Source organism: Balaenoptera musculus, chromosome 2, assembly GCF_009873245.2.
Source record: "Balaenoptera musculus isolate JJ_BM4_2016_0621 chromosome 2, mBalMus1.pri.v3, whole genome shotgun sequence".
In the NCBI taxonomy this organism is placed as follows: domain Eukaryota; kingdom Metazoa; phylum Chordata; class Mammalia; order Artiodactyla; family Balaenopteridae; genus Balaenoptera; species Balaenoptera musculus.
Genome location: NC_045786.1, coordinates 57,029,496 through 57,054,301, shown reverse-complemented (window position 1 = coordinate 57,054,301; position 24,806 = coordinate 57,029,496). Strand labels below are relative to the sequence as shown.

Below are 24,806 nucleotides of genomic sequence, written 5' to 3'. Positions count from 1 at the left end.
CAATGACCTCTAGTGCCCTGGAATAAGCAAAGGTGTGGGAGGAGGTCAAGTGGAGCATTCTAGTGAAAGCAGTCAATTGGGTGCTAGTCTGTCACCACCATGCCACCCTGCCCATTCTGTTTTTTGTTTGTTTGTTTTGGCTGAGCCATACAGCTTGTGGAATCTTAGTTCCCCAACCAGAGATCGAACCCGTGTCCCCTCACCCTGCCCACTCTGAATACTTGAAGCAGCCATTCTTAGTAGCAAACTGAGCCAAAATGACCTAAGGCATCTAAATGGGAAATCGGTAGAGAAAGCATACACCTCAATTCGTTTGGGAATTCTTTATTAGTGTAAACCCAAGGATCACTGATAATTAGCACAATTCAATAAAACAGAAGCAGCAGTTTAAACAAAGTAAAATACATATAAGGTTGTAAGTCTGGTTACCAGCCTAAAAAAGGACCCAGACAAGGGTATTTGTTGTTGTTAAGAAATCCCCTTGTGACCAGGGTACACAATGCAAAGCCACAGGTTTGCAATGTTACACAAGGGCCAAGAAGGACATGAGTTGCCTCTGGTGTGGGACCAAAGGGTTCATGAAAATAGTGACTTAGTGTCTGAAGATTAAAGAAAAATCATGCTAAGGATGGGGAATGGAGGAGGGATGGGGACGTGCCTGAAGGTCAAAAACTAAGGCAAGCCCCAGGGTGGCACGATTTTGTGACTCATCTCAGGCTGAGTCTGCAACTCATCTTTTATTGGTGGTGCTGAGGCACAGGGAGGTAATTTGGTGTTTTGGGGAAGGGGTAGCCACTGAAATATAAAGTTAATAGCCAGCACCCCAGGGTCCTCAACTGCAGTCAAATTTTATATGGTCAGGCCTTTTAGCAGTATCAGTGGGAGTGTGGTCCACTTCCAGAGACAGACATGCTGGGGAAGAGTGATCGCACACAATGGTCGGCTCCCATGTCTGACTCAGGGTCTGCACGGGGGATCAAGGGCTGCGTTACACACGATGCTTGATGTATGTCTAATGAAAAGGAAGGACCACTCCTTCATTAAAAGCTCTCGCCAGGAATAGTCAATCATCTCAAGATAAAAACAATTGAACACACAATGCATTTGTGTCTTTGTACCCGATATATTACCCATATCTTATTAACAAAAACTACATCTCTCATTATATATTTCTCGGATCTGAAGTCTTTATTCATACTCAGTAATTCATGTAAAGCACAAATCAGTCTTTACTTTCCATATCACTAAGAAATATACCATATTCACTGTTTTTGATGTAAACTTTCCCAGGAAATTTCTCTTGTGCCCGTTTAGTTTTATAAGAATATTATCTTGTGCTAATACATCAACATTCTATTTTATTTCCATTATATTTTTCATAAACCTAGGAAATCATTGTTTTTCTTGAAAAAGTTGTATGTTTTCTCGTATTAATTCTGTGTCATGATATTTACAGTTAAAGAAAAACTGTTGTAACTGAAGCGTAAAATGGTTAACAATGGCAAATGATATGGTCTACTTAGAGTTTTCAAAAAAATGTGTACCAGATAGACATTTAATAAATAAAACAAGCACTTGGATAAAGTCCTTTGAAAGCAGGCCCAGGGACATCACCTGCATCCTCTGCACAGATTTTGTTAAGAAAAGGCCAGGTCTAAAAATGTACTCTGTCAAGAAACAAGCAACAAATGCATAAATGCATACATAATGGGAGGTATTCTAATACAGGCTGACATGGAGTCCGTTAGGAGTGACTGAGGCAAAACCATTTGTAGAAGCCTTAATCTAAATCTTTTACTCGGCGACAGATTTCTTCCGTGAAGTCTGAGCATTTTGCATTGCCTCCCAAATCTTTTGTTAAGCTCTGAGAAAAGGAAAAAGCAAAGATAAAAAATGTATCCACACATTAAACCAAAGCAAGGATGTTTTTATTTAAAGCTCTCGGTGAGATACCAGCTGAGTGAGTTACCTGACTACTCTTTCATTTAGTTCCTCATTTCAAAGTGAGACCCGCTCCACCACCATCCACCTACCCCAGGAGGACTTGGAAAAGCTAATTCGATAGTGTACACAGAAACACTCTGGAAGAACAAGATGCTCTCACTACAAAGGGAAGCAGGGAGGCTTTCCAAAAATTTTCCCTTTGTCCATACAACAGACCCTAAGGAAGCATTTGATTACGGACACTTAAATGACAGCAAATCTAAACAAGAGGTTGCATAAATTCCTTGGGGATTTTTAAATTTTTTTTTTTTCTTTAAAGACACATTTTGACCTATTTTTTGGAGGCTAAGAAACAAATACTAAGGAAATATTTAAATCACTTAACTCTTAAATTCCCTTCTTTAAGAAATCCTCCCATAGTCTCTGTTTTCTACCAGCTTATGCTCTCTTTACTCCCAAACGGAACTCAGTATATTTAATTCTCTTGTCCCATCGCATCCTAAACAATTTAAAGGGCCTACTGTGTAATTTAGGCATCTCTCTGCTGGGCTCTATGAATAGCTTCTCAAATACAGCGTCAGAATAAAAAATATATATAATCACATGCCCTTCAATATGACTATATCAGTCATATTGTTAAAAACAAGCTTGGGTTTCTTATATTTTGGCCATAAGAATTTCAAATTATAGAATTTTTTAAAAAGAAGAAGCAAACCTTGAAGACATTATGCTAAGTGAAATAAGCCGGTCACAATGTTACGGATAGTATATGATTCCACTTACATGAGGCACCTAGAGTAGTCAAATTCATAGAGACAGAAAGTAGATGGTGGTTGCCAGGGGCTGGGGGAATGGCAGAAAATAGGTAAATTATTGTTTAATTGGGACGGTTTGAGTTTAGGAAAATGAAGAAGTCTGGAGATGGATGGTGGTGAAGGTCGCACAACAATATGAAAAGTTTTAATATTTAATACCAATAGACTGTGTGCCTCAAAAATTATTAAAATGGTTGATTTTATACTATGTATATCTTATCTTTTTTTAAAATGCTAGTTTTTTAAAAAAAGGAAGAGACCTCAGACTAGGGATTAGCCTTTCAGGCCCAGCCTTGTAAAGCCATGACCTCCTCTGTTCTCCTCCCACTTTCAGAATAATTGGTCACAACCCTCCTATGAGTCACAACTGCTTATGGAAACAGTGAAGCTTGTTGGGTAAGAGCCAGACTGGGTGTGAACCCCAACTTTGCCAGTTAGGAGCTGTGAGACCTTGGACAAACTTACTTAATCTCTCTGTGCCTCGGTTTCCTCATCTATAAAATGGGCTTAATTACAGTATCTATGTCACATAGGAGTAGAGATTTGCTGAGATATATGTAATGAATATAAAATCACGAAAGTATTCAATTAATATCAGCCATTATTACTTCTATAAAACTTCTACATTACTTTTATATCACAGATGCACATAGTATAATATATAGCTCCACTGTATTATAGACACATCTGCATCTTTACTACTGCTAGATTCCAAGCTCCTTGAGGCCTGAGACCATACCTTATTCCTCATTTTATTATATTCTCCATACCTTATCATGTATGCAATAGATGTTTGCTGGGAAGAGGAAAAAGCTGCCAAGAAAAATTAATGGACTTGGCCAAGATCCCACAGGTAACAACAGGGTAACTGGGCCTGCACTGCTCTGACGCCCACACCACTGCTCTTTCCATTGCACCCTGGTGCCCCTACCACAGTGCTCCTCGGCCCTTCCCTGATGAAATACGTTAATCCTCTCTTCAGAAAATGCACACACGTGTGCAGACCCCCCGAGTTCACTCAGGGAGCCCACATTAAGAATGCCTGTTTGACATCCAATCCTTTGGCCCTCTTGAGAAGAACCATCATCGGTCCTTCACACACATAAAACCCAAGGAGGAAATGCATTTTACCCAGCAGAAGTGTGGCAAGATTACCAATACCTTCCCATCCTTAATTGTAGCAAAGCATGCCGTCTCAATCTTTGCAGCGTGGTCGAAAAGCCCCATGTGGCGCAGCATCATCACGGCACTGAGCAGGAGGGCCGTGGGGTTGGCCATGTCCTTGCCCGCGATGTCTGGGGCCGTCCCGTGAACCTGCCCAGGTAGTGGGGGAAAGGGTGCAGTCAGGAGGGAGACAGGAGCAAACAGCCCTCTTCCAGGGAAGCTGGGCTCTTAATCAGCTTTCCTCACCGATGAAAAATAGCTACCAAATAGCTGCTCAGACACATGTCTTAGAAATAAAACCTCAGAAAAACAAAGAGCTAAAGTAATTCTTTTTTAAGTGCAAAAATATGGACTAACAATCTTATCCAGTCCAACTTTCAGTAAAATATTTTAACTGAGGAAGGATACATAATAAATAATAAGGATAAAAAAGAAATAAGAGGAAAACGAATGAATAAACTAAGCTTCATTTTCTTCCAACAATTGGAAAAACTCAAGAGTTAAAATATATTTATGCAGATAAGCCCTCCTGGGTTCTCATGTCATTCTGACTTGAATTCTGCTTCAGGTGTCACCAGGGTCCTTACCGACTCGAAGATTGCAACTCCATTGGCTCCAATGTTGCCACTTGGTGTCACACCAAGACCTCCAATCAGTCCTGCACACAGGTCACTGGGGGCAGAAAAGCATTTCAAAGGATATTTTGAAAAATAAAACGTCTCACCTAGCACCCAGACTTTCATCTTTAAATACCATTCTCCACTAAAAGGAACCTGGGCTCCTTAGAGAAATGGCTAATTCCAGGACTACAGTTAGGAAAATATAGGATGAGCCTGAAGCACCTTATTGTGCCAGAAAGCAAATGATGGGCTGTGTCAAAAGGACACAGAGACAGTTCAAAGGGACTCCCACTGGCCAAGTCTGCACAACATATGCATCAACATAAAAGATGATAGTGATGGATATAACCACTAAATAAAATAGAAACCAGGAGTCCAAATTGATATAGGTAAATAAGTAAACAAATAAATAAAAGAGAAGGAAAAGCTTATCCTTACAGTAGAATGCCAACTAATACACGTAGAAGGAATGATGGACTTACAAAAGCACCATTTAACCACCATCACGTGTACGTGTGTAGAGACAAAGAGAGAAAAAAGAAGAAGGAGGAGGAGGATGAAGGGAGGGGAAAGGAGAGAAGAAGAGAGAGAGAGAGAGAGAGAGAGAGAGAGGGAGTAATAAAGTAAGTCTGGTAAAATGTTAACATTTGGTGAATGTGGGTGCTGAGTACACAGGAATTCTTTGTACCATTCTTGCAACTTTTCTGTAAGTCTGAAATTATGCCAAAAGTTACAAAAAATTTATAAAAATGAACACGCACCTACCTAGCTACACATGATAAAACACTGAAATCAATCAATCAACCAACCAATAAAATATCTGTAAAATGGGAAGAGGGAACTAATGGTCAGGGAGCAAGAGCCCAGAGCTGATTTGGCAAATGAATGAATAACCCATCCAGCATATCACCATTGATATCACCACCTGAATTGTCAGAATTCAACTCGTGGCTTGTAACAAATGCTGTATTTTATAGTATTTGATTAAAATTTGTAAGCCACAATTTATTTTATGACATTTATAAATAAACTGTAGGCTAAAAGGTATAGCCAGACTTACCTAAGGATGTCTCCATACAAATTTGGCATAACAAGGACATCAAACTGGGACGGATCCTGGACCATCTACAAAAAATGCATTTGTGCGTTTAGCAATCAAAAACTGTGCACCATACGGACACACTATACACCACAAAAAGTAGCAGGTAAGTGTGAATATATACTTACATTCAAACATACTGTGTCAAGGTACATCTCATTAAATTTAATATCTTTATAGTTTTCTGCAACTTCCCTGCATTTTTGCAGAAAAAGCCCATCTGACATTCGCCTGTATTTAATCAAATAAAAATTGCTGAAAGCAAAGACTTGCAGAGAGAAAAAGATCAAATCAGAGAAGTAAAGTAAGTTCAAGAAACTTAAGTTCCAGATATCTGATTTCAATTACAGTAAAATTATTCTTTTTGGCAATCAGTAAAATGCAAATTTAAATGTTTTAGGATACTTCTGGAAGCACAAAAGGGTAAAAAATGTAATATAGTTTGATCATAAGAGACTATATTTTTATAGTGTTATCCAGCAAGAATTATGAAATATCTATTAATAAGAAAACATTAAAATTGCCTTAAAAGGTTAACTTATTCAATTATTTAAATGGTTTTACTATTTTACATGCTCAACACTTTTCTTAGGTTAGGAAACCTGCTTCCTAATACACTGAGTTAGCCTTTAATACACTAGGGCTGAGAAGAATTCAAACTGCTAGAATAATACATCAGATAGTATTAGCACTATGAGCAATATTTTAAGCCCCTGAGCAGGTGGCCATCTCAGAAACATTCCTGCTATTCCCTCCTAACACAGAAATGACTGCCCTTTTACAGACGTGGCCTTAGCTAACTGCCCACCGCACCTGGGGATCCAGACTCTCCGGCTTCCTTCCCCGATGGTTCTCAGGCCCTCCTTAAACTTCCGGGACCTGAATTCTTGCTCCCTCCAAACCTGCTCCAGTCATCCACTCAATGAAGCACATTAAATAGGATATTCTGACACAAGAGAAATGCCTGACCCTCTGACTGGCTACAAGGCCATTTTCCAGAGCTATCAGGAGTCAATGAGCAAGCTGGAGAGAGGAAAGGAAAGCCCTGTCACTGCTCCTCGCCCACAAAGCCGGAGGGAGCGCCGCCCACAGGGACTCACATGATGTTGGCTTTGTGCACGGCCGTGACGTTGCTCCGGAGATTGTTCCGCGCATACTCAAAGGCAAACTCTGCGATGCGCTTGCTCGCCCCCTCAGTAATGAGCTTGATACTCTGCACAACTCCATCCACAATCTGAAACAGAAGAAGTCCTGCCTCGCTGAAAGGGTATGGCAACAACCCAGTCCTGGACTGCCAGCAGTGTGCAGACAACACCATCCGTGGCAGGCTTGCATGGCACCAGCTGCCAAGGCAAGCATCATGCATACAGTATGTCAGTGAGGTTAATCATGTTCACTCCAGTCCTAGGAGCCAGGTATTATAAGCCTCACCGCACAGATGAGGAAAACCAAGGTGCAGAGATAGTTACGTATGAAGTTGAGGATTCAAAATTCACACAGAGGACAAGTTCCCAAGCCCACACCCTGAAGCACCACACCCCCTCGCCCAGGCATCCACTTGAGTACTGTCAGCCAGAGACCCAGGACAAGACAAACACCCACAACTCCTCACAGAATGCGAGAGAACTGTCTTTGGGAAATATTTTCAACTGGGAATTTGAACAAAGGTCCCAAGTGCACAGAAAGCCACCCAACTAAGAATGAAAAAGTATCCAAATGAACATACCACATGCTCAATTCCACTGTATTCTCCTTCCGTGTTCTCTCGAATGGTGACAATATTTACATCACTGTAAGGGGTTTTATAGCCTTCGATTGAGACACATGGTCGGACATTTGCATAAAGGTCAAATGTTTTACGCAGCAATAAATTCATGGATGGGTGACCCGCGGCTATTGGGGTTTTTAAAGGGCCTGTAATAAAGAATACCCAGATGACAAGAGGATACAGTCTGGTCTTTTCTTTTCCTTTATAAACACAAGTACCTAGTGTTGACACTTGTCCCTCAGCATGGGGGTTTGGGGGGAGGGATTGATCCAGGACCCAGCAGATACCAAAATCCATGGATGTTCAAGCCCCTTATTATAAAATGACATAGTATTTGCATATAGCCTACACACATCCTCCTGTAAACTAAATAATCTCTAGACTACTTATGATACCTAATATAATGTAAGCACTATGTAAATAGTTGCCGGTGAAAAAATTCAAGTTTTGCTTTTTGGAACTTTGTGGATTTTTTTTTTTTTTTTGCTGGTAACACCAGTTTTATTCGTTGGGGTGGCAACTATAGCCTGGCTGGGGGCAGGGCCAGTCCTCACAGGTTGTTGAGCTCCAGCAGGCTCTGGTCGAGGGTCTGGTGCATTTCCACGTTCTCCTCCTTGGCACTGGCCAAGGTCTCTTCCAGGTCGTCAATGGTTTTCTCCAACTTTGCCACCGACCTTTTGGCAGACTCTGATCGGGTCTCAGCCTCCTTTAGCTTCTCCTCCAGCAGTTTGATCTCCTCTTCATATCTATCTTCTTTGGTGGAATACTCCTCCTCTGAGGCCATCAGGGACTTGAGGGCCTGGACCGTGGTCCCAAGATCCTCCTCCCGGCTCTCAGCCACCTCAGCTGTCTCTTCTCAGGGCTCCAGCTCTCCTTCCAGGATCACTAGCTTCCTGGCCACCTCCTCATGCTTGCGGTCTGAATCCTCAGCGATGTGCTTGGCCTCCTTCAGCTGCATCTCCATCTTTTCCTCATCCTTCATAGCTCAGTTTTCCATGACCTTCATCCCTCTCTCACTCTCATCAGCTGCCTTGTCAGCCTCCTCCAGCTTTTGCAGGGCTGTAGCCAGGTGCCCCTGCACCTGGTCCACCTCCTCCTCTACCAGCTGAGTGCAGCGGTTCAGGGAGGCCACATCTGCCCTGGCATTGGTGGCTCTCTTAGCCTGCTCGTTTCTCCTGGGCATCCTTCACTGATTGAGAATACTCTTCCACCTCGCCCTCCGTCCCTCTCAGCTTCTTCTGGAGGGCCTGCCGCTCCTCCTCCAGCCGCCTGCTGCGGTCCTCAGCTTGCTTCTTGGCCTCGGCCTGCTCAGCGCAGTCAACGGCATTCTCCTTGTCCAGCTTTAGCATCTGCAACTCCTCGATGGCATCCATGGTTGCGGTGGGAGACCAGCTGGCCGGGGGGCAGTGCAGACCGGGCTAACCGGGCTGGCTGCGCGGACCGGTCGCACCGGTGGCGGGCGAGAGGACCAACCGGGACTGGGATGTCCCAGCCCAGAATTTGTTTTTTTAATCTTTTCCATACATGATTGTGAATCCACGGATGCACATGTGGATACGGAGAGCCAACTGTATTTGAAATACCAATTTTTATTTTTTCCAGTATTCCATCAGAGATGTATTTAGGATCCTTTCTTTGGACATGAAGTAGCTTTGTGACACATCTAACATGCACGCTTCATGAATCAAGGGACACTTTTACAACAGAGCAAGCGTCATTTAAAAGGGCAGAGAGGTGCTCTGTTTCTGAGTCTGATGTTCTCTTCATCGTAAATGAGTCCATCCATGGCTGGTCACTCTCAGGCAACATTCAGCGCCTACTCCCTGTGTCACCTACAGACCCACCTGGGCTACCTTGTAAAATATGTTCTGCCTCTAACTTTACCCTCTCCCTCAGATTCAGATGAAGGAAGAAATTTCCTCAATGAAGCTTTCTGGAATATCAACTGCATTGAGCATCTACTGACTGAGGACCAAGCACAGTATCAGGTCCTTGACATTAGCTAATCCTATGACACCACCTCCCTATGAGGTATCAACTCTATTGCTGTCATTTTTTTTTTTTTTTTTTGGCTGCACTGTGCCGGTCTTCGGGATCTTAGTTCCCTGATCAGGGATCGAGTCCGGGCCCTAGGCAGTGAAAGCACTGAGTCCTAACCACCGGACTGCCAGGGAATTCCCTATTGCTGTCATTTAAAGGTAAAGGGGAAAAAAAAGAGTAAGAAATTTGCCCAAGCCTCCCAGCCAGTAAGCAGCAGGGATGACATTCATAGTGGATCTGTCTGGATTTAAAGCCTATGCTGAATTCCAATCTGTCACATGCTAATATTTTGAATCATGACCTTAAGCATGTATGAATTAAAATAAAAATGTAAAAATTATACAAAAGATAAATCTAGGTAAAGATAAATGTAACACCTGTAGCAGAAATCAATAATAAGCATCATATTCACTTCAGTGCTACCTTTCAAGCCCATCTTGTTCTTATCCATGGACTCTTTGGCTTCTGGAGGGATCATCCACTTTCCTCCCGGTCCTTGAATGGCGGTGACATTCCGCTCCTCCCACTGAATAGGTGCCTAGATGCCACACCACAGAGCACAATGAACTGGAAAGACCTACATGTGACTGACATTCACACTACAGTTATAAACAAACTTCCTCACTTTGGATGCAACTGGTGAAAACACATACAATAAAGGCCCGGAAAGTTCCTGGCATGCAAGAAGAGATGTCATTCTCTAGCATGTCCAGATGGATTCTCCACATTACCCTTGTCCAGTCATCACTCCTAGCTGCCACCTGCCTACTTCTTTTTTTCACAATCACTGTTAATGTGGCTATAATTATAATATCATAAGGAGCAGAGAAATATGATTCACAGAAATATCACATAGTACTGATACATGGATGAATCCTGAAAATATTATGCTAAGAAAAGAGCCAATCACAAAAACCATGTAATTTTTTTTTTAAGTTTTGAATTTTATTTTATTTATTTTTTATACAGCAGGTTCTTATTAGTTATCTATTTTATACATATTAGTATATATATGTCAATCCCAATCTCCCAATCCATCACACAAAAACCATGTAATTTTAAGACTCTTTTTATATGAAATGTCCAGAACAGGCAAATCTACAGAGAGAGAAAGTAGATTAGTGGTCACCTAGGGCTGGTGATGGGAGGGTAGGGTGGGAGAGAGAAGGGTGATGGGGAGTGACTGCTGATGAGTATGGGGTTTCTTTCTGGGTGATGAAAATGTTCTAAAATTAGACTATGGTGATGGTTGCACAACTCCATGAATGAACTGTACACTTTACATGATGAATTGAACAATATATGAATTAAATCTCAATAAAGCTGTTAAGAAAAAAAAAGACATATTATATAACCTATGAAAGAAGTTTTAAGGAATAAACCAGCGTTATCCTTTCTTTTCACCCACACCCTTCAATGTGTACACACACATCTGACAGCCAACTGGGCACGCACTAGGAATAGGAACACAGAGCAAGACTTGTGCTCCTTGTTCACAAGGAGCTTACAGCTGAGAGCGATCATATTTCAGTTCCCTTGGGGAATGCTATTGTATAAGCATCATTTCCTCTGTAGGAGTTTTAATTAAAAACTCATATAGAAAAACAATGAATGTTTAGTATAAATAAATTGAATTCCTTGACTTATAGCTGTTGGTATCATAACAACCCTGATTTAATCTTACACATTATTTCACCTAGCAGCTATAAATAGCAAGAATAAAGCATCAGGTCAAACAAAGTCCAAGTTTCCTAAATTCTGTAGATTTTTAAGTATCTACCTGCATTGAAGGCTAGGCTGTTGGATAATAATACCTCATACTTGATACTTCCACACCAGGGAAAAAAAAAAAAAAAAAAAGAATCTTTCAAAATGCCCTATATAGTTTTTTGAAATATCAATTCTATTCTCTTTTTTTGGCAGGAAGGAAAAATGAGATAGACAGGTGACTTGGCGGGGCTTAAAGACTTTAAACACAGGCAGTGTTCAAAAGTCCACAAAAATGACAGTACTACTTGGATTACTTTATATATAACTGATGCCAATACAGTAGCTTAAACTATTGACAATGACGGCAGCAAACAACACTCTTTCACTCAGAATCTGTGAAATTTAACAGACCTCACCAACTTCATACAAACGTGAACAATTCATCCTAAGAGTTCACGGTCTCCAACTGGCTAAGAAAACTTTTCTACAAATTATTATCAAAAGTATTTTTTAAGCTCACTTACTTTGGCAGCATCAAAAATCTTCATAACTGTGGCTGAAATTTCTGGGCCAATTCCATCTCCTGGAATTAAAGTTACCGTCTTAACCTGAATATAAGAAATCATCAAAGAAGACAGTCAGAATTGATTTTTGAAGGTTTAAAAAGGAACATCATTGACAAAGAAATCCAGTTTACGGGTTTTCTTAACTCATAAGAAATGCCTTTAAGAAAACAGACCTACCTTCCAACGGCTTATCAAAGTGGAGCCAAGAATCAAGAGACTCCACAACTCTACTCCCTAGCTGAGCCCAGAGGTTTTAAAAAGAACTTAAGTGATGCTCTCCAGATAAAACAAAAATAAACTACCAGGTAAACTTCCCAATTGCTGTTTCGTTTCAGACAAACTACAAAGAGACCAATTAATTCAAGTCTGTAAAACCAAGGAGAGCAAAACATTTCAACAATGTTCTCTCACTAAAATTTAGAGGGTTTCCCAGGAAGGCAAGCACTTTCCTCTCCACCAGGAGCCTAGAAAGTTCGGTTTCTCATGCAACTTGTTCAGTCTTACAAAACACTCTCAGACACTTCCAGAGTACCGCTGAGGTCTGTTTTGGCACTCAGAAAATCAGACTTCACATCAAGACAGGGTCTCCACTTTCCTGATTTCCTTTATAAAATTGGCTCCTAATGACAAAAGTAATCCAAATAAGCTCAGCAGAGTTTATTTGGAACCAACAAGAATAGGGTATGTGATCATACCTGCAGTGTCTGAATTACACTTAGAATGACAAGTGTATTTATAATGTAACATCAACGATTTAGTTCAAAGGCTTCAAACAAAATACAGCCAGCATTTCAAACACAGAAAAAAATGTGTAAAGGGAAATGATGAGAGGATTTAAATGAGGATTACCATTTGGAAACTATATATGTCATTATTTGGGTATTTCCCCTACCTAGAAGTTTGGTTCAGACAACGGTCCCTGGCCTTTTTCAGTGCCAGTTGCCTGTGCTCCTTTTTTAAAAAATCACTGATTTACATTTCCCTGGTCTTCTACCTTCCAGTGATGCTCCCAAAGCAGGTGGACTAATTATTTCTGAATTTTTCTGTACAACTGAAGAAATCTTTTTTAAAAATTAGTTTCTCTTATTTCTTTCAAATATAACCCCCTCCCCACCAGGTCAATATATATTTTTTAATGGACAGCCTGAAAATTAAATAATAGCAGAGAGCAATGATCATCTCATTAGCTTTCAGAATGCGTTTGAAATGCTAGCTTAACTATCCTTAAAGCGCAAGCCTCATCCTGCATCTTTTGCAGCAAAAGCAGAGCCAAAAGAACCCCTTTGGTTTCTTCTTCCTGTTCTCCCAACATGTAATAACAAACGTCATCAGGCCACCAGAAAAAACTACTTTACTTCCACAGTTCAGAAAGTAAATGAAAAAAGATATACTATGGTCTTATAAATCCCTCACAGGGTAAGATGTTATACGGGAGTATAGGAATTATGAAATCCAAATCAGATTCTGTAAGAAGGAGGTAAAATAAAAACATACAGGAAGTCACTGACCCACAGTCTTAGAATGCTCTAAAAATGTGGTATCAGCTTTTAAAGCACAGAACTCTAACGCTGGGAATTCTAAAAGCAGCAGATTTAATGAGAAATAGATGATCCGCTAACACAAGAGTCTATGAAGACTACGTAAGCAAAGTATTGATACATATAAGCCTACAGGGCTTATAGATGTTTGAGGCATTCCTAATTGGCGATCAATCTACTGTTTTCAGGGAAGCTCACAAAATAAAAATGCAAAGCAGGTTTTGAAGCTTCTCAACAATTTTGTCTCAACTTGTACTACTTTGGAAAAAAACTGTCTTATCCAAATGAGATTGTGAAATAAAGTAACAGGCTCAAGGGTAGTAGCTATCTTTAGATAGTATCTGTTTTTTTATATTCTATTTTATAACTATTTTTAACAAGCCTCCTTCAAGATATTAATGTGATAGGCTTACAGCACCAGCTATAATACAATTTTTTTTTTAATGTGCAAGTGACCTAATAGATGTATGCATGTTCACCAATTATTTAAATGTACAGTATAAGTATGGCCAATTTTCCTAATTTTAAATAAGTGAAGATTAAATGCTATATAATGTGTCTAAGCATCTTTCTTGAGAAACTTCTAAAAGGAAAAAATTAAAGACGTAATTATACTCACACCACCAGCAAAACCTCTGGTCACCTGTTTTTGGTTGTGGAATGCCCCCAGCAGCCGAGAGACCTACATTTAATATCAACAAAGAAATGTTACATACAGAATTAAACCACATATAGTTAAAAGGTAGAGATGGAACCATCTCTGACAGCTGATAATGCTGCAACTTTGCAGATATATTCAGGAATTTCCGAGGATTATTTTTCTCACGTATTAGCTCAATGTAGCAAGCTCTTTCGGATTTGAAAACTGAAATATTCAGTTTACCTTTGCTTTGAGAATGTAAGTACGATTTATGTACTTTTAAAGTCAATTTTATGAAAAGTTGTCAAAAGATGTTGAAGCTAGGATGAAACTCTACTTTTTTAGCTCAAACACTGGATTTTTCTCAGATGATCTGGACGGTTTAATGTCAACATTCTTGACCACTGGGTCAGTTTGGGGGTAACACACACTCTAAGAAAACTATCACTAATTTTAAGAGCCAGCAGGGTCCTTATTAATCCCAGAGCCCAACTCACTCATTATACAGTGGAGACAGTGGGTCCAAAGAGTAGGGATTTGCCTAAGGTCACAGAGTGACCACAAAGAGACCACAATCTGGGTCTCCCGACTCTTAGTTCAGGGCTTCTCCAATTATACATTATGCCTATTCTTCTCCCATGAATATTAAGAAATTACACTTTATAATAAAAGTCTAACAAAGTTTATTTAATACTATTTTGACACCTGTGTCATAAAGAATGAAGATTTTAAATAAATTATCTACTTCTTCTGATAATATAAGTGACATGGTCATTATTGTTAATCGCTGGGACAGGGGAAAGATACAAAAAAAGAAAAGAAATGTGACCTACTAATCCCACTACCCCAAGATGTTACCACCGGTACATTTTTTTTTCCACTTAACACTATGACACACCAGAAATATAAATTTTGAAAGGTTATTTTGAACTTTAATAATTCAGTCCTTGAAAACTGGTACAAAGTCATATTACATTATAATAATATAATCAAAGAAATTGGGTACATAAACCAAAGGTATTAAAATTCATTAAAAGTTTTAGTGACTTCCCTGGTGGTGCAGTGGATAAGAATCCACCTGCCAATGCAGGGGACACCGGTTCGATACCTGGTCCGGAAAGATCCCACATGCTGCGGAGCAACTAAGCCCATGCACCACAACTACTGAGCCTGCGCTCTAGAGCCTGCGTGCCACAACTACTGAAGCCCGCACCCCTAGAGCCCGTGCTCCGCAACAAGAGAAGCCCACCGTAATGAGAAGCCCGCGCACCACAACTAAGAGTAGCCCCCGCTCACCGCAACTAGAGAAAGCCCGCACGCAGCAATGAAGACCCAACACCACCAAAAATAAATAAAATTATTTAATAAATAAATAATAATTCATTAAAAGTTTTAAATGTTAACTTTTTTTCATGCTAGATACATGAGCAAAGATACATTTGCTATATCCTTAGTCTTCATTTTGGGGGACAGTTCTTGTAAGTCCTGAACCTTCACTGTAATGTCAGCATCCACTAAAGAGACACCAACCAACAGCCAAGGAGCTGTGAATGAATTGTATCCTCTAACCTGGCATCTACAGTCATCTCTCTGGACCGACAATAAAAGACAGGGTGAGACCCAAAAGAATACGCTATGCCAAAACCACTGGCCAAAAACTTAATCCTAAGACATGATTCATCCACCAGCAAATGGGCTATTGGAAGGGAGACCATTTAAAGGCTACGTTATAAAATTTGCATGAGTCCTTCTCCCCACACCCCAGAAAGAGAGAAAAAACATTCACTCAAAACAGGCCCATGTCAGGACTTCCCTGGTGGTCCAGTGAGTAAGACTCCATGCTCCCAATGCAGGGGGCCTGGGTTCGATCCCTGGTCGGGAACTAGATCCCGCATGCTGCAACTAAGAGTCTGCATGCCACAACTAAGAAGTCCGCGTGCCCCAACGAAGATCCCGCATGCTGCAATTAAGACCTGGTGCAGCCAAAATAAATTAATTAATTAAAAAAAACAAACAGGCCCATGTCGAGGTTGGGACTGACATATATACACTACTATATATAAAATAGATAACTATTAAGAACCTGCTGTATAGCACAGGGAACCCTACTCAATACTCTGTAATGGCCTACATGGGAAAAGAATCTAAAAAAAAAAAGGGGGGGCTATATGTATATGTATAAGTGATTCACTTTGCTGTACACCTGAAACTAACACAACACTGTAAATCAACTACATTCCAATAAAAATTAAAAAAAAAAAACAGCCCATGTCTTTGTGATAAAAGACCCAGCCAAAATAACTGATTTAAAATGTAAATCCATGAGGCAAAGATTTTCATGTTTTGTTCACTGTTCTATCTCCAGTACCGAGAACAGTGCCTAGCTCACAGTAGGTGCTCAGAATACTTTTGGAAAAACTGAGGCCAGCCTCAAGCATCTCTCTATCTGATGAGTTCCCACTCCAGCAAATAGCTTTAATACTTGCAATGATTTTCTCTAACAACCAGTCTTCTTCATCTTTGTCATCTCTTCTTCGTGATCTTAGAATAAGGTAGTATTGCATCTAAATCATTAGAATGACCCGGAACTTTTAAGACAAGATTTATTAAAGCACAGGCTGACTTCTACTTTATAGTATACTTGTACATATGTTACATCATTTTATTTTAATAAAACCTGGAGAGACTGTATTAGTAGCCCTTTTCAGATAAGGAGACTAAGGCCAGGCTCACAGAACATGGACTGAACTTCTGACTTCCTGGGCCATCTTCATCCATAGCACCTCATTTCCTTTTTTACCTTCATCCTCCAACTTAAAAACATATAAATACAGTGTAGAATGTATGGCAGGTACTCACTCAATAAAAGCTTCCTGATGGGGGAAGTGCCTCGTTATAATTATAGTATTTTAGAGCCAGAAAGGTCTTTAGAAACTCACTATTTTTTCTAAATAAAGCTTTTTTAGAAAAAAATAAATTTAAGCTGCAGATCTCTTTTTTTGAAATAAAACCTTAAATGGAACGCTAATAGAGGACTTGTTCTGATTGAAACTCACATCCAGCTCAGCTGTCTCATAATTCTGGGACATCAGCTTCCGAGGCACTGTCTACCCCAGTCCCTAAAGGGAGAAACTGGTCCACAGAGGTCAAATGACTGCCAAAGGTCACACAGGGAGTCCATTCCATGTCAGAGGAGAACCTCATCTTCTGACACTTTCTGAATTCCTACTATGTGGCTTTTTTCTTGTAGACCACGCTAAAGGCAAAACAAATTTACTAGCTGTTTTGTTTAGTCCCTCATTCTGAAGCTTAATGTACCTACCAAAGATGATTGGATGTTAAGTGTAAGCTCAGTGATTAAAGGATTGACTTCTGTTTAGACAATGACACAGAACTTGCTTTACCTTCAGGAGCCAATGTGAAATAAATTACCATTATACACAAATCCAGGTCTGAAGAGGGTAACAAAGCAGAACCCAGTTACTAAATAAAACCTAGCTACTGATGCCCAATTGTCTGCTTGAAGACTGTAAGATAAGTATATTGACAGCTAGGAAAGCTTCAGGTTTTTGTGTTCCCTCTGCATGTATTAGGTGCTCTCACATTATTTTTTTCAATCCTCAAACAACTCTGTGAAGCAAGTATAGATATTTTACAGATGGCTTATCAAGGCTCAGAGATGTTAAGTAATTTGCTCAGGGTCACGCAGCCAACCAATGGTACTGCCAATATTTAAACCTAAGACTCCTAAACTCCAGTGTAGACTGCTTTTCACTAAGTAACAGTGCATGTGGACCTCGCTTTAAACTTAAAACAAAGGAGAAATACAGTATCAAATTTTATAGAAAAAAATTAAATTGCTTATGGTAGGTTTCTAGGGGATCATTCTTTAAGAGCAACAGGAGAACTGAGGGCCCATTTTTCCCTCTGCCTATAATTCGTTGTGTGACCTTGGCCACAGAGTAGGCAGAATGGGACTTGGAACTGGGAATCCCGAGACATCTGGGTTCCTCTTCCAGTTCTGACACGGACTTTCTGTGTTATCTTGAGCAATTACGTTTTCAGGCACAGTTAGTTCCACTGAGGAACCAAAGAATTGCAGAAATGGTCAGAAACCCTATCCAGCTGCGGCAGGCATCCGAGCTGTCAAGGTGAGAACGCAGGATTCTCACCAATAAAAGGTGAAAGAAAGGCGATGCTGGTCTCCCTCTCCCAGTCTCCCAGTGTTCAGATAGCAATTCCAAGGTGCAAGGTACCCTGTGTCCTTTGAAGGGGAAATAGCTACACGATCAGACTGGGAAGAGCTCTAAGGGAGAAAAAGTCTGGCAGGAAAATGACTTCGGGATTCCCTCACCTGGGAGGTTACCCGGCCCGGGCCGGAGCAGACACCGGGGGGAGGCCTGGGCCGTGCTGGAGGGGACTCTCCGCGCGATCAGCAGGCTGCAGGGCCGCAGCCCCGGAAGCCGCCGGGATGGCGGAGCCGGGGCGGCGGCTCCGGTGACCTTCCCGGGCTCCGCGCGCGGCCTGGGCTCCGGCCGGCGCAGATGCCGGCGGTGGAACCGGGATGCTGCCCGGAGCAGGACCTGCGCCCCCCGCCTTGACCCTGATGCCATCCCCGCCCCAGGCGCTACCTTCGGAGAGCGGGGCTGCCTACACACCGCACGCGGGCCACGGAACGAGGCGCACAGGCGGCCAGGACAGGCTCCCTAACTGTCCCCAGCCGGCCGCGCGCCGCCGCCTCCCCGTCGGGGGCCGCGCGCCTGCCCCCGCCCAGCACGCGGCCCGCCCGCCAGTCACACGCCGGTCTGCCAGGCACTCACCTTGGATATCCACGCGGGCCCAGCCATCGTGTCCACTTCTCTCAACACAGCGACAGCGGCGGCAATACTGCGCAGCCGCGCAGCCCGCGCCGGGAGCCCGCCCCTGGAAGCCCCGCCCCCTGGAAGCCCCGCCCCACGGACCCGCCTACTGGATTCTCCGAGCACGCTCTCGGTCCCAGTCCTGGACACCCCGGCTCCGCTGGCCAATCGCCGGGCTAGTCTCGCGGCGTCTTGCGGAGCAGCGACCCGGAAGCTGCAGTCCGGAATCTCCGGTAAGACTCCTTCCTCTCCTCATTCATTCATAGGTTCACTGTTCAGATGGGATGTTTGTCCCGCGCCTGCTAGATACCAGTCACTCTTCTAGATTTGGGGGATTTAGCTTCTCTTAAGGAGTTTACAGCCTCAGGGAGGGAGATAGATCATTTACTCGTTCCACAAATATTTATTTTTATTTTTTAACAGCTTTATTGAGGTGTAATTTATATATACCTTAAAATTCACTCACTGTAATTTCGCGATGATTTTCATTAAATGTAAACAGTTGCACAGCCATCACCACAATCCAGTTTTCGAATCTATGGAAATATTCCTTGTGCCCATTTGCAGTCATTCCCAGCTCCAATCCCAGGTCCCAGCAACTACTGATCTGCTTTCTGTCTTTAAAGCTCTACAAATATTTCTGAGTGCCAACTAGATACCAGACACTGTTCTAAGTGCTGGGTTTTACAATCCAGTAGAAAAGACAGGCACCAATCAAGTATCACACAAATATGTAAGTTAAAACTGTGATAAGTGTCAGGAAGGGAAAGTGCAAGGAGCAATGAGAAGGTAAAATCAGGGGACCTGATTCAAATCTAACAGAGAGGCCAGAGAAGGCCTTTCTGAGGAAATAACACCCATAATCCTCTTCCTCCTCATCCTCTCCTCAGCAACCAGAGTCCTGAAGCTCTACTGATCACGGGTCCCCTAGTTGGGTGCTGGGGTGATTTAGACTAAGTCTCCCCCCACCCCACCCTGGAAAAGGTTGTTTCCAGAGAAGAGCTACCCATCTACCCAGAAAGGTGGTGAATTAGGTGCAGAAGTGATGCCAGTGACTTTCATGAGATAATAAAGTACAGCTAAGTCTGTGGCCTCATCAGGATACAGGGATCTCATCAATCTCTTCTCCTTGGCCTTTCCTCTCATCAGGCCCTGGCAGTCCCACCCAGGGGTGTTCTCCCCAGTCCCCCTCCACTCCATCCCTACTGCCACGCCTGCCCTCCTGCAGGACTGACCATCTGATGCCCAGACAACCCAGTCCTTTCTCCACACCGTCCTCTCCTTCACTCACAGCTCCGACCAGGGCCCATCCGGGCCCTAAAACCTCCTGGCTCTCTCTTGCATTCATCTCTCACCACTGTCTTTTTCAGCCATATTTCCTGTCACTCCTTCCAGCCCCAAAGTCCTGGAGTGCCAGCCAAGTAGGGCTCCTGGCCAGCCCCCAAATGCGTCCCATATTTTACCCACCCTATGCTCATGCCATTCCCTCTGCCAGAATGCCCTTTTGCACCATTTCCACCTGTTGAAATTCCAGCCACTTGTCAAGACTCAGCTCAGGGCTTCCCTGGTGGCGCAGTGGTTGAGAATCTGCCTGCCAATGCAGGGGACACGGGTTCGAACCCTGGTCTGGGAGGATCCCACATGCCGCGGAGCAACTAGGCCCGTGAGCCACAACTACTGAGCCTGCGCGTCTGGAGCCTGTGCTCCGCAACAAGAGAGGCCGCGATAGTGAGAGGTCCGCGCACCGCGATGAAGAGTGGCCCCTGCTTGCCACAACTAGAGAAAGCCCTAGCACAGAAACGAAGACCCAACACAGCCATAAATAAATAAATAAATAAATAAAAAAAAAAAAAAAAGACTCAGCTCAGATGTTGGTTCCTTTGGGAAGCCCCCCAGACTCACCCACGTGTTCCTTCCCCCTACTCAGAGCCCCCTAGCACTTGGTTCCCACCTCTCCCAGGAACCTTATCACATTCTACCCTGCTGTGTACCACTGAGATCCTCCTCAAGCCCAGAGACCATCTCTTATGTCTTTGTGTCTGGAATATAGACTCTGAGAGTACTTGCTGCTCAGTGATTACAAAACAAATGCGAAATGACTTTCTCCAAGGTCCATTTAATTCACAACAGCTCCATGGGGAAACTGAGGTACAGCTAATAAGTGATGATGCCGACATTGTACTAGGATGCCTCCTAATTACTATGGCAGTTCTCCTAACTGCTAAGCTTCCCCTGGGGAGGGGGGTCATTCAACTCAACAAAGCCTTCCTAAGTGGAGTCCCTCTCAGGTGCACTGTGAGGGCAAGGAAATGAATAAGCCCCAGCCCTGCCCTCGGAGTCTAGTGAGGGAGAAACACAGAAGAAATTCAGCCAATGACAGGTGCTCTAACAGTTTGGGGGTGGGGGTGGGGGCTGGGCAGGAGAGGGGTGTTGATTAGGGAAGATTCCACTATGGAGATGGCATTTGAATCAGTGCTTGAAGAAGTCAAAGAGGTCAGCAGCCTAAGATGGGGCGATGAGGAGGGACCGAGGCCAGCAAAGACTTTGAGGCAGAAAAGTGTCAAATTCTCAGAAGCTCGGGTTCTCAGGACTGAAAGGACCTCAGAGGTTTCCCAGTCTAACTCGCATAACAAGGTGCTTCCTGACTCTGGAGCAGCTGGAGGGACGCCGGGAAGACAGAAGCTACCTCCCCCTCAGCTGGCACCCGTTCCCTGAGTCCGGAACTGCCAGCCGCTACTCCTCATACATGTTCCAGAGTTCCTGCAACATGCAGGTCACTCTCCTGTGGACAAGCCACTTTGTCCTGTCCCTTGCACTTTGTAGTGCCAGAGATCCCATCAGCGAGGTATGTTTGAACTAGACAGTGGGAAAACTTTGCCACTCAGGAGAAGGATCTAGAAGGTGTGCCCTTATTTGTGACTACAGCACTACGTAATCCAGGTGTGCTTCACTCTAAGAAATTTTTTTGTAATCAACATGGCAATTTTTAAATCAATCAGTCAGCAAAATAGGAATATAATTATTCACATACCAAAGGCTTTTAAAAAATTTTTACAAAAGGAACACAAATTTATTTCCACAGAATTTCCCTAGTTTATTTTCCTAACTATTAAGACTTCAGTAAATAAACGGGCAAAGGACCTGAATAATCAGTTCACAGTCAAAGAAACACAAATAAACTTTTTAAATGTCCAACCTTAACCGTAATCAAGTACATGCAAAAATATTTTAAATTTGAAGCTTTTACCCTGTCGGGAACCAGCTGCAAGCTGACACAGTTCTTGCAGCTTAAAGCATGGCAAAGTCCTGCTTAATTCTTGACAGGACCCGAAAGAGTTATTGGAGAAGATATGAGTCTTGGCCCATGAGGTTGCTTGCAGTTTCTCTAACTATAGTTTGTCCTTGGCATGTTTCGGTAATCACAGTCTGTTCTCACGCATGTTTATATTCTGGTTCGCAGAATGTTTTGTACTATAACTTCAACACTAAGGAAATACTGTCTGATGATTCTGTCTTGTGATTTTAACAAAAACATGTATTGCCTACTGCAATCTGTAGAAAGAGTTTTGATGGGAAATAAAGTGTGTGTGTGCTTGTACACCACCCTCCTGACCCCATCTCTTCTTAATCCCCTCACCTGCTCTCAGGACTTGTTCCTCAGTCTAACAGCGACTGACATTACCCCTTTTATTAGAAAGTGTAAATAAAATGCTAATGTCCTCTACTATCTAATTTATGGTGAAACTGCCACACTCTAAGTTTTGGCTGGCCTTATAAACTGCCACAGTCTTTGTGGAAAACAGTTTAGCAATGTGTCTCAAGAGCTATTAAGTGTTTTTACTCTTTCACTTAGTAAATCCATTCCTGAGAATCAATCCCTTGAGAAATCTCCTAAGAAATCCACAAAGACAAAGCCATCAGCACAAAGGTATTCATTATAGGATTATCTATAATTTTTAAAATTAAAACAGAAACAGTCTAGATAATTACAAGGAAATGGTTATGTAATTTAGGGTAAATGAATTGAATGGAACACCACACAGCCCTCAAAAGTGATCATTATGAACACTCTTTAGCGTCTTGGTGTTTATGGTTTAGTGTTCAGGAAAAAAATATCAAATTTAAAATGTTTGTTCTGCTATAACTTCTTGCTATACGTGAGCAGAGACTAGCAGGGAAATTACTTCCTCCCACAGTCTTCCCTCGCTCGATAAAATCCAGCTGCAATCTCCCAGTTGCTCAGACCACAGGACTTGAAGGTGAGCTCTATTTTCCAGATAGATCCAGAATTGGACACTTCTTCCCACCTCCACTGCTCCCATCCTGGTCCAAGCCAAAGTCATCTCTTGCCTGAATCAATGCAGTAGCCTCCAAACCCATCTCCCTGCTTCCACCCTTGCCTTTTTACAGTCCATCTCCTGCCTTAGGGATTCTGTTAAAACATAAGACAAATACATCCTCCACTGCTCAAAATAGCCAGTGTTATCTCGTCTCCCTCCAAGTAAAAGCCGACACTCTGACAGTGGCCCATAAGGCCCTGCACAGTCTGGTCTTACTACTGATGCCAACAACTCAGCCTCTGTTCACTGGTGCCAAATCGAATCTCAGAGACAGAGTTTTGGGTGAAGTAGAAAAGAATATCTTTATTGCTTTGCCAGGCAAAGGGCAACACAGCAGGCTCCTGCCCTTGAAAACTGTGTGTCCCAACCTGGGAAGATTTGGTGAGGAGTTTTATAGCAATGGTTCAAGAGTGGGGTTGCTGATAAGATTAGGGTGTGTGCAGGGCCTGCATTCCTTTAATCTGGTCTCAGGTAATTTTTTTTTTTTTTTTTTTTGGTCATGCAGCATGCGGGATCTTAGTTCCCCAACCAGGGATCAAACTCACGCCCCCTGCAGTGGAAGCCTGGAGTCTTAATCACTGGACCACCAGAGAAGTCCCTCAGGTAATCTTTTGATGAGTTTCTCTGGTTCCTTTACTCTGGACTCAGGTGGTCTTCTCTGGTATGAAGAATGCTGACATCTTCCATTTGTTGTGTTTTAGTTCTATAAAGAGCTTAAAGATATTGTTATGTGTATCCCTTGAGGCAGAACCAGGATGCTGCCCCAAGGCTGCACTATTGTTTCTTGGCTCCTCCTCCCTTGTCTCTGCGTCCCCTTCCTTCCCTGATTAGCAACTGTTTGAATCTGCCCTTTGCAACTCAGGGAAAGTCATGGAGGCTGGAGTCTGTTCCCTACAAACAAGCAACGGCGGACACAGAAAGTCTTCCGTGCCCAGGAGCCCCACAGGGTCCTGCTCAGTTTCACTACCCCCTCTCTTTTCTCATCTCCCACCACTTTCCCCTTCATCACTCCCTTTTAGATACATGTACCTCCCTGCTGTTCTTTGATCAGACCACACTTTGTCCCACCTCAGGGCCTTTGCACTTGCTGTTCCCAGTGCCTGGAATGCTCTTCCCTATGGCTTGCTCCCTTGGCTACTTCTCATCCCCCTACCACCCCAGACCCTGGCAACCACCAATCTACTTTATGTCTCTATGTCTTTGCCTACACTGGGCATTTCATATAAATGGAATCATACAATTTGTGCTCTCTTGTGATTGGCTTCTTTCACTTAGAAATTAAATAATGTTTTCAAGATTTATCCTTGTGTATTGGAAAAACTTTGGTTCTTTTCCTCCTGTGTCTTTCCTAACTCTTACACTACTGCCACAGTCACAACACTTCTGACACTTCCAGTCGCCAAATGTGTGTGTGGGGCTGTTCCCCACCAAGCAATTCTTTGTGACACCAGCTGGGTGTCCTACAATTTAACTCAATTCTGACACTATATACCTTGAGACAGTGTCAGATCCCACAAGTTAAGGGCTCAGTCCTACAAGATTGCTCTCACCCCACTTCAGATGACAGTTGCAAGTCCAGGTTGTCACCTGTGCTTCTGACCCATGGGCTTTAAATCTGAAAATCCTATGACCTTCTCCTCAGTTTTGATTAATTTGCTGGAGTGGCTTCACAGAACTCTGGAATGTATTTACATGCATTTACT

General features: G+C 42.6%; 1 protein-coding gene and 1 pseudogene across 1 annotated transcript; both read right to left on the bottom strand.

Annotated features, from left to right (window-relative positions):
* Positions 1-308: 308 nt before the first annotated feature.
* On the bottom strand, positions 309-18,817 carry IDH3A (isocitrate dehydrogenase (NAD(+)) 3 catalytic subunit alpha). The gene is made up of 11 exons (XM_036842413.1): positions 18,725-18,817; positions 13,884-13,946; positions 11,685-11,768; positions 9,874-9,988; positions 7,369-7,556; positions 6,743-6,876; positions 5,771-5,873; positions 5,604-5,668; positions 4,511-4,595; positions 3,921-4,073; positions 309-1,864 (listed from the first exon to the last, which is right to left on the bottom strand). Exons 1-11 carry the CDS (start codon positions 18,749-18,751, stop codon positions 1,781-1,783), a joined length of 1,101 nt encoding a protein of 366 aa, XP_036698308.1. The 5' UTR covers positions 18,752-18,817; the 3' UTR covers positions 309-1,780.
* LOC118890092 lies at positions 7,880-9,574 on the bottom strand (annotated as a pseudogene).
* Positions 18,818-24,806: the final 5,989 nt, after the last annotated feature.